This window comes from Perognathus longimembris, chromosome 20 (assembly GCF_023159225.1).
Source record: "Perognathus longimembris pacificus isolate PPM17 chromosome 20, ASM2315922v1, whole genome shotgun sequence".
NCBI lineage: Eukaryota > Metazoa > Chordata > Mammalia > Rodentia > Heteromyidae > Perognathus > Perognathus longimembris.
Window position 1 is genome coordinate 38,408,919 of NC_063180.1, and position 16,873 is coordinate 38,425,791.

At 42.6% G+C, this 16,873-nt stretch overlaps 1 protein-coding gene and 1 pseudogene across 5 annotated transcripts in view; one reads left to right on the forward strand and one right to left on the reverse strand.

Annotated features, from left to right (window-relative positions):
- The first annotated feature begins 5,321 nt into the window (after window positions 1–5,321).
- The window catches only part of Tjp1 (tight junction protein 1), a 71,997-nt gene continuing 60,445 nt past the window's right edge, over window positions 5,322–16,873 (forward strand). For 2 of the 5 annotated variants that reach the window (XM_048368781.1, XM_048368782.1), the window contains exon 1: window positions 5,322–5,595. In XM_048368781.1, the coding sequence (XP_048224738.1) occupies window positions 5,569–5,595 (27 nt within the window). In that variant the 5' untranslated portion in view covers window positions 5,322–5,568. The remainder of the gene's footprint in view (window positions 5,596–16,873) is intronic. The other 3 variants (XM_048368778.1, XM_048368780.1, XM_048368779.1) reach the window with 2 other exon arrangements.
- Window positions 15,733–16,121, reverse strand: LOC125368006 (annotated as a pseudogene).

A 16,873-nucleotide genomic window follows, 5' to 3' on the forward strand; every position in this document is an offset into this window, starting at 1 on the left:
CGCAGCCTCCTGAGTAGTTAGGATTACAGATGTGAATTGCCAGCATCTGGCTAAGCTTTTTCTTCCTTTCTTTTTTTTTTTTCCCCCTTGTGACTTGTCATGATTTATATTTGCTATTAAATGCCCTTCTAAGTGAAGAACAATGAACACACAAAATGTGAGCACCGATTTTATGGTTCCTATTGAGCAACCCCAGTTTTAAATGTAAATTCCCAGAAAATTTAATTCATGAGAAGTTACTGATGGAATGCCATTGACACAAGGCATTTTGTGGCTTGCCCCTGGAGGGTGCTTCACGCTGACCAGAAGTGACAAACACAGCCAACATCAGGAAGGCTGGAGGGAAAGGAGAAAGGATCCGGTCCCCAGGCACAGAACCAGCCCAGCGGGCACTTTTGGGCTTGGCTGGCACAAGTTGCATAATCACAGCAAGCAGGGACCGTCACAAGAGCCACAGATGCCTGTGTTGGGCCCAGTGACTTGCTGGGATCCCCTTCTCAAAAGCCTTAAAATGTCCCCCTCTCTCTCCCCTAGACTCAGAATCTGGGGAAGTTAGGGCTCAGACCAAGCTGTTCCAACCCACCACAATCACCAACAGAAGGTTAACGCTCCATAGCTGGTTGGCTTGGTTCCTGAATCTAGGCTGGGCAACACAGCTCACACTCAAGCTCACCAAGAAGTGGCCTCTGGCCAGCGGCCCACCAGACAGGAAGTAGTGTTGCCTGCCAAAGATTGGGGGTGTTACACATATTGGGCCACACCCCTGCCTCACTTCCTGGTCAGGGGCAGAAGCCGGGGAGCAGGGTGCAAGAGCCCAACAGGGGCCTTGAGAGGCAGAAGCAGGCAGCCAGGGCACCTTTCAAGAAGTGACTGGAACCCAGGACAGAGCCAGCCGAGGCCCTGTCCAATGTGTGGAACACTAAAGCCCCATCTAGAATGGTTCGGATTCAAGCCATCCCCAGTGTAGGGCCCTGCATGGGTCCCAGTGTTGGAAGTTCGCAAGGAAGTGCCAAGTGGGTATTTTGTTTTGGGTTTAAGATGGGAGACACTAAGAAGTAGAATTGTTGGACTCATGAGGCGATAGAGGAGCAGGACTATGAAGATCAGACACCGCGCCCCACACCCCAACACACACACACACACTGGATTCCCAGTCCAGCAAGATAGATGGAGAAGAAAAGCAGAACTCAGGGTAGGTTTCTTGTTATAGCTGAAAGATAGGTGACTTGCCATTCCTTAATCTCTATTTTCCCTGTGGATTAGAGGAAGCGCTATTTTGCTGCATCCGGGGAGAGCTCCTGGAGCAATCATTAGGAGCATGTGGGATGTTTTGTTTTGAAAAATGAGGACAGACACACCCAGATAAGCCTGAGGCTGACCCACCATGCCAGCCTGGCTGGTTGGATACCGATGGATTTCTGGACCTTCCAGTCTGCTTGTTGTTGTTGTTTTTTTTTTTTTTTTTTTTTTTTGTGATGTTCAGAACCCTAAGGAGAGAAAGCTCTACCTTGCCTCCAGTGAGAGGAAGGGTGACCCCAAAGGAGGTGCTATTTTAGGAACGACTCTTCTTTACTCTGAAATGAATAAAAAATGACTTGATCTTTATGCTTACCCTTTTAAAAACCACACTTAATGACAGAGGCCAGAGGGTAAGAAGATAGCTGGGACTGTAGGAATGATCAAACTACAGCATTTGTATATGCACACATATCACTGAAACCCATTCATATATACAATTAAAATACATTGATAATAAAACTGAAATGACATTGACAAATGTCTAACACTCTTCAGGATTTCCATCATGTTGAAATGTACCGAATACATGGACTTTTCCATTTTAACTACCTTTAAATATGCCATTTGTACTGTTTACTTTAAAATGACGTAGAAATGAGATTGCAAATAGGTGACACTCTATAGTGCACTCTTAACATTTTTCCCCATCTGGGAGCTGGTGGCTCACGCCTGTAATCCTAGCTACTCAGCAGGCTGAGATCTGAGGATCAAGGTTCCAAGCCAGCCCAGGCAGGAAAGTCAATGAGACTCTGATTTCTAATCAATCAGCAAAAGGCTAGAATTGGAGCTGTGGCTAAAGTAGTAGAGCACCAGCCTTGAGTGGAGAAGCTTTAGAGGACAGTGCCCAATCCCTGAGTTCAAGAGGCAGTACTAGGGCTGGGGATATCGCCTAGTGGCAAGAGTGCTCGCCTCGTACGCATGAAGCCCTGGGTTCAATTCCCCAGCACCACATGTACAGAAAACGGCCAGAAGTGGTGCTGTGGCTCAAGTGGCAGAGTGCTAGCCTTGAGCAAAAAGAAGCCAGGGACAGTGCTCAGGCCCTGAGTTCAAGACCCAGGACTGGCAAAAAAAAAAGAAAAGAAAAGAAAAAGATGCAGTACTGGCCCCCACACACAAAAGTTTTGCTGATTTGAGAAATCTAGAAACCTTATGAATCTTAAAAAGAGTCTCCAGCACATCATGTAAACATGTGGGGATGTAATAATGAAAACCTCCCCTTCCCAGGTAACTAACATAAACTTTAAAAAAGTTTCTTTCCTGTTTAGCACAGTTATATAATTTCTTTTGGCACAGGAAAATTCTAAAACTAGTTATAACATAGGGGTGAAATTAGGATGTTTTATTTACTTTTTTATTGTAATGCTTTGGTAGAGTTCTCTTCTAGTATTTTATATAAATTCTTTTCTGTGACTTTATTCTGTGACTGCACTGCCCAAGTACTTCCTCTTTGTATTTCATGTATAAATCCAGTTCACCAAAAAATGCTGTCAATAGACTTTCTCTAAAGATTTTTTTTTGCAATGGAAAAACAACCAAACCTACATGTACATTTTACACATATATAGTGAATATATATAAGTATATAAACATAGGTCTAGGTTATTTTAATAAGCGGTTCTAAAAGTTATCAAGATTTTACACAGTGCTTCTTTCAGTCTTAGCCGCAGACACCAAAACTCCCACAGGAAGTTGTCTTTGTAAGTGTTGTGGTTTTTTAGTTTCCTGTTCTTTTGCATTAGGTAAAAGAAATCTGTACACTGAGAAAGAGAGAAGTTCTTTTTTTCCCCTAAATGAGTGTTGTTTTAAAGGTAGACAGATCGATATACAGCAGGATTCCCTTTACACAGATCAGATAATAAGTATATTTTCTGTTGCATAGTATCATCTATTCCCTCAGTTCTCACCCATTCCCTTCTTCCCCTCCCCACGCCCAGATTGCATAGTTCACTTTCCTCGGTGGCCTGTACAGCCAGCTCGCTCCACTGCTGCACTTTTTCACCGTTTTTTTCCCCTGATTCTCTGCCCTCCCCCCACCCTTCCCCAGATGTACATGGGAATACATCTTATGTAAGGTAAAGAATACAGAGTCATCAGCAAACAACAACAACAAAAAAAATTAAAGAAAAAGAGAAAAAGAAATTCTTGGGTGATTACCATGCTATCTCTAAATAAGAATCTCCAATTTACCTGGATGTCTTCTCTTTTCATTGTCTGGAAGGAATTATGGCCACAGCCCATCCACCAACACTCATATCGTGGTACAATTTTAAAACATTCTATGTTCAGTGGATTGAGTCTTAATTGTTAAAGTTAAGGCTGGTTCTTGGAGATTATGCTGTGTGGTTTTACATCCTATCAAAGCATCTCCTTAAAATAAACTGTAGGAATGAAAATACTCTTTCCCCCCCAGTACTAGGGTTTGAACTAACGACCTATGCCTGCCCCACTGGTCTAGCCAGGCCTCCAGATGGTGTTTTTAATTCTTGACAACTTTCCTTTGATTATTTGGAAAAAAGAAGATATACAAAAATGTACTTTGAATATCCAAAATATCTATGCCATTTAACACATAGGGCAATTTAGGTACAGTTTAATTTATTTAAAAAGTACCATTGTAGCCAGGTGCTGGTGGCTCATGCCTGTAACCCTAGCTATTTGGGAGGGTGAGATCAGGAGGATTGTGGTCCCAGATTAGCCCAGGCAAAGAAAGTCCAGACTTCAACTATTTTTATGCAGGAAAAGAAAAAAAAAAAAAAGAAGAAAGGCTTGATTTGTAGAATGCACTTTTCTCCTTCAGCTAGCTAAAGGTTGCAAAATATATGCACTTGGAAACCTGAATTGGTATTTATGTGTTATATACAGGTATTTCGTGTTTAGGATTAAGTTTGATGTCATAGTTGAATTTTAAAGAGAAAACCATTGCTTCAAACCAGATGGTTATGCTAATGTGTCTCTTGTAGCACTAGGTTCATGAATGATGGTATTTCATGTTACTAAGAATGCCTCGTATTTATGAAGAGCTTTACATTTCAGAAAGTGCGTTCAGCAAAGTTGTCAGCCTTGGCGAGAAGTTGATGTAGTGGCTGGTTAAGCTGGATGGTGGACGCTGGGTTTTCTCATCCCCTGGGGCTGGACAGCCTAATTCCTTAAGTAGTCAAGAATTTCAGCAATCTTGATAGCCAAAACCATACCATGGAGAGACCTATCAGAGGGGAAGGAGAAAGGGCCTTGGGTACATCTCCATGCCTGATAGCAGGCTGGGCCAGGTGTCTCAGGCCTCTTGAGCTGAGTTTTCAGTCTGTCCCTAGTTCCCACAAATCTGTGACCAGACTTAGTTATGGCAATCGGCACAAGGGAGACAGAGCTGAAAGCCCAAGTGCTTTAGGCAAAAAAAACCAACAACTACATCTACCTTTGAGTCTGGTACCACCACCCAGGCAGGCACCTGGGATGGAGACAGCTGTGACCAGGGATGCACGTCTAAGGAAAGGCCATTTATTTGTCAGCCCTTCCACCACACTCCTGTCTGGAGGTTCACCCAGACTGGCTGGTCGAGGATTTGGCAAGGAATCGGCAGGGGTCTGGAGTCCCTGGGAAGCGAATTCTAAAGACCTTTCGTTAAAAGCAAACAGGAAGGCTGGCTGGGCAGCGGAAACTTGCCCCGCAAAGTTGTGTTAACAGCTTTTCCTTCCGCGCCCGGGGTTGGACCCTGGCCGTGGCCCCGCCCCCCGCCCGCGCGCCCCGCCCCCGGCCCCGCCCCCCGCCCCAGCCGGGCATGCTCAGTGAGCCGGGCTGGCAGGTTTGCGTGGCCCGCCTGGGGTTGTCGGCGACCGCTCCGACCGCCGACGCCAGGTTCCTCCTGGGCGCGTGTTCCGGGGAAGTTAGGTGCGGGATCCAGCTCCCGTGGAGACGCCAGGAGGACCGCGGGGACGGCGGGGAGGCCTCGGTGCGGCCTCGGGGGGGGGGTCACCGAGCGAGCGGGCGGGCGGGCGGGCCCGACGTGGCCGCAGTCGGAGGGAGGCGCCGGTCGGGCGCGCCCCGTGTGGAGAAGCCCCGGGCGGGGCGGGCGCTTCGCGGACTTTTGTCCGAGTTGAGTCCCCTCCCCCTGGGCCGGGCCTTTCCGGCCGCCCCCGCCCCGCTCGCCCCGCTCGCCCCGCTCGCTCCCGGGAGATGTTTATTTGGGCCGTGGCGTGAGGAGCGGCCGGGCGGGCGGGCGGCGCGCGGAGTTTCGGGTCCGAGGAGCCTCGCGCGGCGCTGGAGAGAGACAAGATGTCCGCCAGGGCCGCGGCCGCCAAGGTGAGCGTCTGCGCGGCGGCCCGAGCCGGAGCCGGAGCCGGGGCCGGGGTCGGGGTCGGAGCCGGGCCAGCGCGGCCGCCCGCCGGCGTCGGGCCGCGCCCCGCCCTCCGCCCTCGTCCTCGCCAGTCGGCGACCGCCGGAGCGAGCGCGCCGGGGTCGGGCCGGGCCGGGCCGGGGGTGGTGGGGACCGGCCGGGCGTTCCGGGCAGGTGCAAGCGCCGCTCTCGCTGCGGGCGGGGACGAGCAACAGGTTCCGCGCCCTGAAACTCGGGCGGCGACGGCGGCGGGCGAGGGGCGCCGGGGTTTCCGGGGAGCTGGAGATCGGGGCTCGGGGTCTCCCCCACCCCTCCCTCCGGCAGGCTGTCCTCGCTGGAGCGTCGGGTGCCCGGCGAAACCGTGTGGTTTCGATCTGATGTCACCCACGGTGGTATGCGCCGGGCCCGCGATAAGGCGTTCCGACAGACAGCCAAACACTCGAGCTGTGCGGCTTTGTTTAATTAATTTATTTTCTGAAATTGGAGTATTGATTTCAAATGACTTTGGCTGAAAGAAAAATAAGTACATTCTTAACATATTTAAATTTATTCGGAGTTAACCTTACAAAAGGAACTCCGTAATATGGAGTAAAAAAAAAAGGTCTCGTCAGGCTCAGCAAACCTAACTTTCCCCCATCCATTTTGCTATGGGCTTATGTGTGCTTTAGAAAGCTAAAATCCTTTTTTTTTTTTTTTAAATAAAAACCAGTTAAAAGAGTCCTCTGTCGGACAGAGTGATTTTTAAAAATCTTTTAAAGTACTTGGAATTCAAAAACGGTATGAGTGAGAATTTCCCCCTTTTAAAAATCAGTAACTTCAAACAGTATCAAGCAGGTGGTTTTTATGTACTTATTTTCCTGCTTGAAGTGTTTCTTCTTGACATCCAGGAGCAAATGTAATTTGCTGCTGAACTCTTTTAACAAGTGCTTTCGAACAGAAGCGTAGCTAGTGAATGAGATTCTTTTAAAGGAATATAGCTTTTCTTCTTTAAGAAGAATTTAATTTGTACCCATTTCACCTTCCTTTGATGGAGGTCGGTCTAAATCTAGACTCAAAAGTCTAGAATAAAAGGAAACATTTTGCTGTTATTAAAAAAGAAATGCACAGTAGTTACCCTTCCTTTTCTGGGAGGAAAAGCTTTGTTTCCCTATGACACAGAATGTCACTTGTTTCAGAAGTGTGATAGCTGGTACTTGATAGTTGCAGACAAACACACTTGAAGGGTTATTTCATCAGTGGAGAGGATGTTTTCAAAGAATACCATGGTAAGAAGATTTTGGAGGAGGAATACTTTTATCCTGAAATTATGGTACTGAGATTTTTAGGAGATTGAGAAGCTTCACTAGTTAAATACTACATTATAAAGATGTGTGCTTGCTTAAACATTTATGAATGAAAAGGGAGCCAAAAGCACTTTTTCTTTAATGCTGTGTTATGGGGCCACCTCAAAGTCATAGAGCAAGGCCATAAGTAGGTAAATGAAATGAGAATCAGCTGTTTCCTTAAATGACATTTAGTTTTTAAAATATTTATTTATTTAGCCAGTCCTGGGGCTGAGCATTGTCCCAGGTTTCTTTTTGCCCAAGGCTAGCATTCTACCACTTGAGCCACAGGGCCACTTTTGGCTTTTTCTCTTTATTTGGTGCTGAGGAAATGGAACCCAAGGCTTCATGCATGCTAGGCAAGCACTCTTACTGCTAAGCCACATTCCCAGCCCCTTATTTAGTTTTTTAAGGTGACCAAAACGTTGATGAAGAGCTAAGCTCTAAACTCAATGCATGCTTTACATAAGATACTTTTGTGCCTCTCACCCCCTAAGATGAAAAAAGTCAACTAATTTTTCAGCCTTTTTTGTTTTTTTGGTTTTAGTAAAACAAATTGTCAAACTCTTGTCTAAGATAGTACTTTTGAGTCTATAGTTCTTTGTAACAATGGGATTGTTTAAATTCCTTAAATTAAAAAAATATTACTAGGTCAGCGGTTATGTGTGTTTGAAATTCTGATATACCACTAAATCTTGTGCCAGAAAAAAACTATCTAAACATAAATTATATACATTATGTGTATATAATGTGCATTGCCTGAGTCTTAATGAAGAACATAGATTTGAATTAGATAAAATAATGCACTTTCTGGATGAAGAGAGGCAGTGTTACTTGAGTGGTTGTATAAATGTAATACAATTTTGAATAAAATTCCAATGTGGTTTGGAAAACTCCATATGTGATTTAAAAAGTTTACCTGATAAAATAGTTACAAATTTTTTGGGAAAAAAGCCTTTCAGAAACCTAGTTGTTCATAAATTTAAAGTACAGAATCTGGCATTTAATGTGTGCCAGGTATTGTTTTCTGTGTTTAATTCATTTATCCTCACAGTAACCCTAAAAAGGAGCCTTATCTCCACTTTTGGATAAGGAAGTTGAAACATAATTGAAGTAACTTGCCTAGGGTCACTTAACCCAGCAAGAGGAAAAGTTACAAATGTAAGCTAATTGTAGATTATTGGGGGAAGGATGTGTTAATCAAAATACTTGTAGGACTATTGGCTATCCTCTAAAATGTTTCTTTTCTACCTCATATCCTCCCCCATCCAAATGAAATCTGAATGTCTGGAAAAAAAGTGCAAATAAAATATATCACAAAAGTTTTAAGAGAAGCCTTTTTAAAAATTGATATATTTGGGTGAAGGGCTTCTTTGTGCAAATTAAGTAAAGAGAAAAAAGTTTCTATGTGTTTGTCCAACTAGAATTGTGTTTACTGGTGTACCAGACACAAAATTACCTGAATCATTTTCAAGTTGCTTAAGTTTGACAGAAGCAGGAAAATGTAAGATTGTGCTGTGGAGTCTGCTTATTTTGTGGTGCTTAAATGTTTGTTATGTCTGGAGGAGGGCAGTTTGGCCTACCCCCCGTGGAGCCATCTGAGATTATAATGCATATTAGTATGAGAAGGATTTACATCTTCTTGCCATTTTGATTTACAGAATTTTGGGGAATCCATTTATTGAATCTCATAGTTTAGTTGAACAGTTGCTTTTAATTTTGCTCATAAGTTGGTCATTTTTTTTTTTTTTTTTGGCCAGTCCTGGGGCTTGGACTCAGGGCCTGAGCACTGTCCCTGGCTTCTTTTTTGCTCAAGGCTAGCACTCTGCCACTTGAGCCACAGCGCCACTTCTGGCCATTTTCTGTATATGTGGTGCTGGGGAATCGAACCTAGGGCCTCTTGTATACGAGGCAGGCACTCTTGCCACTAGGCCATATCCCCAGCCCCATAAGTTGGTCATTCTAAGAGCTCATGGTTAAAGATTTAATTTGTGTCATTGGTTGATAGTCTTTGTTTATTTGTTTTTGTTTTTGTTACCAGTCTTGGGTCCTGAACTCAGGGCCTAAGCACTGTCCCTGGCTTCTTTTTGCTCAAGGCTAGCACTCTACCTCTTGAGCCACAGTGCCACTTCCTGTTTTTTTCCACATATGTGGTGCTGAGGAATCTAACCCAGGGCTTCATGTATAGGAGGCGGGCATTTTACCACTAGGCCACATTCCCAGCCCTGGTTGATAGTCTTTACTATGTTAGAATAGCTTTTCAAATCCTAACCCCCTTCTTCTCCCAGCTGATGTTCTCACATTAGGAACTGGTAAACTGGAGTAGAACTTCATTGATTGCTTCAGTAATACAGAGGTCAGCACTCCTCACCAACACGAGGTGGAAGCCACCCTGTGCCTTTGAACACTACATTGCAGTGTATAGGAAGCCTCTTGTCTTGTTTGGTTTGAAGGGGGAAGAATTACAGTAGTTTTTCTAGTCCTAGAAACAATGTTCTGAGACTTACTAGCTCTTTAATCTTTTCTCTATTTAGAGACCAAATGTTAACATGGGTGCAGTTCTAAGAATAAACTAATATAAATAAGGTAGATTACAATGCTGCTAAGGAAACTCTTCTAATGATTTAAATTTTTGGAAATGTAATCCAAGCCCTGTTATGGTAACAGCTGTCAGTTCACAGTGAAGTTAGATGCCTCCCATCCCGGAAGGCTCAGTCACAGAATGTCCCAGCCCCACCAAGCGTGCATTCACACACGCTGAGCCCTGGTGAGCAGTGCCTAGCTGAAAACATGCTAATGGAATGAGCATTGTTGTTGTTTTCACTAGCAAAGTTTGTGACCAGATGTCAGATAGAATTAAAAGTAGCTTCCTTCCAGACCATACCTCCTGAGCTATGTGGTTGACTGAAACTTGGTTTTCATCCCTGAATTTCGGAAGATAGCTTTTAAAAACCTTATTAGTTTGACAGCGCTTAATCTTATATAGAAAGAGATAAACATTTGGATAATTTACTAAGTTTCAAAGTTAATCTATATTGATGTGTTCAGAGCAGTACGTGTAGGCCAGCAATAAAAAATAGGACTTTTGCTATCTCTGTCCTAGAGTGCTTAATTTATTTATTGCAAAGAGTGGCTTCAGGTTGCTCCTTTATGGGTTAGCCAGGTACTTTATTTCCATTCCTTCTTAAACAGATAAATTCTTAATAATGCTAAGTATGTTGGAACTTCAATTTGACATCATAAAAGTGGATAAAAACAATTAGATTCTGAGCAATGCTTTAGAGCCCAAGAAAATGAAAGGCTCACAGTTTTGTACCATAAAACACAACATTTGAAAGCAGTAAGGCCCTGACCATTGAGTCTTAGGTAGTTCTTACATCCGGATACATGGAAACCTGTGGGGAAGCAGGCTGATGAATGAACTCAGTCATCCTGCCTTACTAGACATAGGAAATTGGAAGCAGGAGTTCCAGTTGTTAATTAGAAACATAAGATTCAAGTTTTAAAAAAAAAAGACTTTTTAAGTAAAAAAAAAAAAATAGTGTAAATCCCCAGAGATCAAAAAGCTCACTTTTTGGTTGGGTGTTTTTTTTAACTGCATTTTTTTGTCTTTTCTTTTTTGTTACTGCGGATCGAACTCAGGACGTTGCCCTTGCTAGGCAAGCACTTTGCCACTGAGCTACATCCCAGCCCCCAAAAGTCCACTTTTTGTCATAGTAGTTTTAGGAATTTTAACTCTTGGAATTATCAATAGTATACTTGGGTTTCTAACCAAGTTTCTATTGAATGAATTTTTCATACTAAACTTAATAGATTAGCTCTTTAATTCAGTATGTAATTCTAAGAAGGATAACAATAATGGCTATTTTTGTTAGCTCAATAAGCATTGGGAACATTTTGTTTTAGATGCCTGTCCTCTAGACATTTGTAATTTTCAGTTGTTATGTACTGTATGATCAGTCATGAAATGTGTAATTTTTTTAAGGGCCAAAGGATTTTTTTTTTTTTTTTTTGTAGTACTAGAGTTTGAACTCAGGGCCTTGTGCTTGCTAGGAAGGTGCTCTGCCACTTGAGTCACACCTCTTGAATTGTTTGCTCCTAAAAATAAATCTTAGCAAATTCACAGTCATCCTAAATTAATGCAACGTTTCTAGTAACATTCTAGTGTGCTTCCTGAGTAGGGGAAGTGTCCTATAGAGTCATGGCTAATAGTTCTTGTATTTTTCCTTGTTGGTTTTTTTTCAGTACTTAAACAAACATCCAGGACTGGACCTGGATACATCAAGGAAATAGTTTCTGTGTGTCTAGAACAAGTAATCTCAACTGGGAAGGTTGAAATTTTAAAATGGTTGGAATTTACTTGCTTTTGTCCAGTCCTTGAATTACTGACATGGAAAACAGATACTATGCTAAGCAAGTTTCTGTTCACACAAGTTGTAACCGCTGATAATAATACGGATTCTTAAGACTGTAGTTTACATCCAGCAGGTATTTATTACATAGCCAGTTGAACCTGGAGCTGTTGTAGGGTGCTTTGTAGAGAGCAGTGCTCCTATCCTGTACTGCTGGGGCAGATAGCAGCAGATAAAACACAGAGCATAGTGGTAAGTGCTAGAATTCCCAACGCGACATTTCTGGGTCACAGTCTCCTGTCCTTACTACCAAAAAAAAAAAATCCTTTGGCCCTTAAAAAATTACACATTTCATGACTGATCATACAGAACATAACAACTGAAAATTACAAACTTCTAGAGGACAGGTATCTGAAACAAAATGCTCCCAATGCTTACTGAGCTAACAAAAACAGCCATTATTGTGACCCTTCCAATTTTAGAATTACATACTGAATTAAAGAGCTAATCTATAAGTTTAGCAGGGTGGTACTCATTTGTCTAGCTTTTTTTTTAAAATATGTTACTACCTAATTATGTATTTGGCCAGCACTGTATTCTTGCCTACCTCTAAACTTTACACAACAGAATCTCTCAGCGTGGATTCTGCTTTTGTTCAGCTGCATTTGTAAAAGCCATGGTGTGGGGAACTATAGCTCATTAGTTCTCCTTGTAATTTATAAATGTCATAGCATCTTATTGTATTAAGCCTTACTGCCATCCTGGCTTTGCGGGAAATGCATTTTGAAGAGGAATATTGTACACATTTGTTTGAGGAATAAGAATCAGGAAAACGTATTACCCAGCAGTGGAGTACTAACAATAGTGTCTTGTAATGTTTACATGAAAAGTCAAGTTCTTTGTTTCTTGATTCAAGACTGAGACTGGAACTGGGTATTTGGGGCTGCTTCACTCACTTGCTAGTGCTCTATCAACTGAACCACACTTCAAACCCTCAAGTTGGTTTTAATGTGTAGTTTTATAATCAAATCTACCATCTTATTTGTTTTCTGGCACTGAGGATTAAACCCAGGGCTTCATACATGCTAGGCAAGCTGTGTGGCTTTAGCTATACTCCCCCCCCCCCCCCAGCTGCACTCTATCATCTTAAACAATGTTTTAGTAAACATTCACTTACTTGCTCCTATAGAACAACAGAAATCCATGATTAGGAGAATTACATGTCTTGGACAAAACTTAAAGTAAGTCTACCTTTCAGAATACAATTGTAGGAACTCTTACTTGGTAGAGAGACTTCAGAAAACTGACTTCTGATTTTTTTTTTTTTTTTTTTTTGCCAGTCCTGGGCCTTGGACTCAGGGCCTGAGCACTGTCCCTGGCTTCTTTTTGCTCAAGGCTAGCACTCTGCCACTTGAGCCACAGCGCCGATTCTGGCCGTTTTCTGTATATGTGGTTCTGGGGAATTGAACCTAGGGCCTCGTGTATCCGAGGCAGGCACTCTTGCCACTAGGCTATATCCCCAGTCCCCTGATTTTTTTTTTAAGTGATAAATGTTGGAATATTTAAAGTACACAAACCTATGTATTGATGCTGTATTGCCCCCTAAAACCAGAAGGTAGTGGTTGTGGCAAGTAAATTTACATTGAAGTTGTTAATGTGAGAAACAGTGTTGGGTGCTGACATGCTGAGCCCAGTATTTTGTGTGCCTGGTGCCATCTGGTCCTCATAATTGTTAGGTACTGCTATTACAGTATCCCTACAGGTGAAGGACCAGAGGTTGTCCACATCTACTCATGTACTCTAGAGCTCATACATGCACTCACTTTTATTTTGGTGTGTTTGTTTATTGCCAGTCCTGGGGCTTGAACCCAGGGCTTCATGCATGCTAAACAAACACTCTTCCACTAAGGCCACATTTCCAGTCCCTATGTTGATGTGTTCTAAGTGAGCATCAGATGTGTGTGGAATGGTGTTAGGTGTGTCTTAAAAATCAGACCAGTTGTGAATCATGGAAGCTGGAAGAGATAACAGCAGTCAGAGAACACTGGTTAGACTGAGGAAGCAGGTCTTGCTTAGCTGCAGGACTATTGTGGTGGGGGAAGGCAGGCCAGCTCTTCCAGTTTTTCAAAACAGGTTGTAAGTCTGGATTCTGACATAAATCACCCAGACTTAAGTTATGACAGCTCATTTATTTTTTTTCTGCCTTCTTGTTTTGAAATAGAATGCCATATGTATAAAGTACATAAAGCCGTAGACATTAGTGAGCTGTTAGAAAAGGAATACCACTTGAATACCGACTGCCTACCTGTTAAGCTGCAGAAAGGTTGACTAAAGTAAGAACTACCACTTTATAGCTGCTCTCTCCTATTTTATTTATTTATTTGTTTATGTTTTTGTTCCCAGTCCTGGGGCTTGAACTCAGAGCCTGAGCACTGTCCCTGGCTTCTTTTTGCTCAAGGCTAGCACTTGGCGACTTGAGCCATACCACCACTTCTGGCTTTTTTTCTATATATGTGGTGCTGAGGAATCAAACCCAGGGCTTCATGTATATGAGACAAGCACTTTACCACTAGGCCATATTCCCAGCCCCTCTCCTATTTTATTTTACTTATTAATTTTTAAGCTTATCGGGGTGACAGCTACATGGGAGGCCAGGTAAGCCTAAGGCTGGCCCTAGGCAAAAACACATTACCTGAAAAGCAACCAAAGCAAACAATCCAAACAAATAGCAAAATGCCAAGACTGCTCTGGGAACATGTGGTAGAGAACCTACCTAGCAAGTGTGAGGCTCTGAGTTCAAATTCCAGTACTGCAAAGTAAAGCAGGTGTAAAAATGCAAGAAGTACCCATCTCAAGGTAGTTGCATGGTCAGCAGAGTCCAGCACATAGTAGGCTATGTGAGCTATGTTCTTTTAAAACATTGTAAGTGAAGTCTGTTTTAATATCTATTAAAAAAAGACCTGTAACAACTATGGAATTGTATGTATACTGTTCCTTTCCTTGCAGTCTTTCCTTCCATCTACCCCTCCCTCCCTCTCTTCTCCCTTCCTTCCTTGAGAAAGGTTAGCCTGTAGGTGCATTCCTTCAGCTTTAACCTGCTGAGCATCTCTTCATCTTTTCACTTGTTTCATCTGTCCTTTCTAACATGTACATCTCTCCTCCCCCCACATGCTCCGACATACTAATTCTCTCTGGATTGCTGTAATAACTTTCCTAAAGAATATCACAGCCCCTCTTCCTTTTACCTAATCAGTTTTCCTAGAATAATCTTTTCTAAATCAAAGTATTACTAAGTTTCTCCTCCCCCTTCCTACATTCCTATACTTGGTGTGGCTTTTAGACATAAAAGATTGAAATCTATTGTCTGATCCTTGAACTCTGTGTGTTATTTGGTCCTTGCGTACTTCTGTGGCCTAACTTGCATCTTTCTGCTCCTAGATTTGAAAACTGCATTTTCTACCAAGTTCCTCTTGGATAATTTTTTTCCTTTATTTACTATTTACTTCATCTAATTGTAGGTTTAGTTGTATGTTTTGGTCATCTATTTCTTGTGCCATAAACTCTAGAGAACCAGGATTATGATAGCCATATTTTTATGTTAATATACTTAAGTATGAATCTCTTAAAAAATAAGAACTTAAAAATAACTGCATCACCCACAATTATCCTGTTTCTAAAACAAATTATTTTTATTTTTTTAAATTTAATTTATTTATTATATTAATCGAACACAAATTTTTTTGACAAGGTGTTGTGCATAAAGGGTACAGTTACATAGTAGGGCAGTGTGTACATTTCTTGTGATATCTTACACCCTGTTTTTCTTTCCCTTCTCTAGGTCAGGTAGACATATATACAATATACAATTTATCAAGAACATATACAGTAGCCATGTGGCCAAGCCCAAGAAAATGTGCCTAGGGCTTTAAATGTAATGTCGATATTAGACAATATGTCGACAGTAGACTTATATGAACGTACATACATAGCTTTTGAGCTATTGTATTCCACTGAGAGGTCGATTTTTGACCTTTATATGTTGAGTAGTTGTTTGGTTTTAGTTACATACTGTTGGGTCGCTGCCCCAATCCTGTGGGAAATACCATTTGACAAGCAGTTTTTGGTTTCGCAGACCTGGTCTCTACTGTCTCTCCGTCTCCCTTTCTTAACAGTCATATATCAGGGAGATCATGCCCCTTTGTTTTCTGTGTTCTAGGCTTGTCTCGCTCAACATTATTTGTTCGCGTTCTGACCATTTCCCTGCGAATAACAATATTTCACCATTCCTATTCGCTATGTAGTATTCCATTGTGTATAGGTACCATATTTTTTGGATCCATTCATCTGTGGAGGGGCATCTGGGTTTAAAACGAATTATTAATGGTGTATTTTTTTTGGTAATTTTATAGCTTTATTTGATACTCACTGGCTAGTTCTCGTCCACATTGACCGTGTGTAGATTTTTGAGTGTGGTGACTGGGACATAGGTCACCAGAGTATAGAGCTTGTTTGGTGAGTCTTCATCTTCATTGCGTTTCCTGAACACACACAGATCCCATAGGGGACATTCCTTATTCCTTTGGCCCAGACAGCTTTATTGAGCCTGGTATCGATGCACACATCTGGAGCCCCCATCTCCTTCATGGCGAACTTCCAAATCTCTTTGAGTGCACGAGGGGCCCGTTTCTTAAAGGCTACTCCGTGGATGCACTTGTGAATGTTGATGGTGTATTCTCAGGTCACCACCTCGTTGATGGCAGAACAGCCCTTCTTCTCACCACCCTTCTGTGCGGGAGCCATTCTGCCGAGCCCAAGTTGGAAAGGATGGTATATTTATTTTTTTATTTTATTTTATTTTATTTTATTTTGGCCAGTCCTGGGCCTTGGACTCAGGGCCTGAGCACTGTCCCTGGCTTCTTCCCGCTCAAGGCTAGCACTCTGCCACTTGAGCCACAGCGCCGCTTCTGGCCGTTTTCTGTATATGTGGTGCTGGGGAATCGAACCTAGGGCCTCGTGTATCCGAGGCAGGTGCTCTTGCCACTAGGCTATATCCCCAGCCCCATATTTTTAAAAGTCTTAGATATCAACTTTCCCTTTTTTAAAAAAAATCAGGATCAAATAAAATCGCACTGATAGGTCTTTTACATCTCTTAAGAAATATAAGGTCTTCCGTTTGTGTCTTTGTCTTTTGCTCCCTGTGCAGTTTTATGAGTAAGGAACAGAATCGCCTTGTAGAATTTTTCAGTCTGGATTTTGGCTCTTGCTTCTTTGTGGTGGTTAAAGTGATGCTTGACTGTTTTCTGTAGACTTTTAATCTTTTTTTTTTTTTTTTTTTGGCCAGTCCTGGGGCTTGGACTCAGGGCCTGAGCACTGTCCCTGGCTTCTTTTTTGCTCAAGGCTAGCACTCTGCCACTTGAGCCACAGCGCCACTTCTGGCCGTTTTCTGTATATGTGGTGCTGGGGAATTGAACCCAGGGCCTCATGTACACGAGGCAAGCACTCTTGCCACTAGGCCATATCCCCAGCCCCTTCTGTAGACTTTTAACTAGCTAGAATAGTTCTCTCTCATA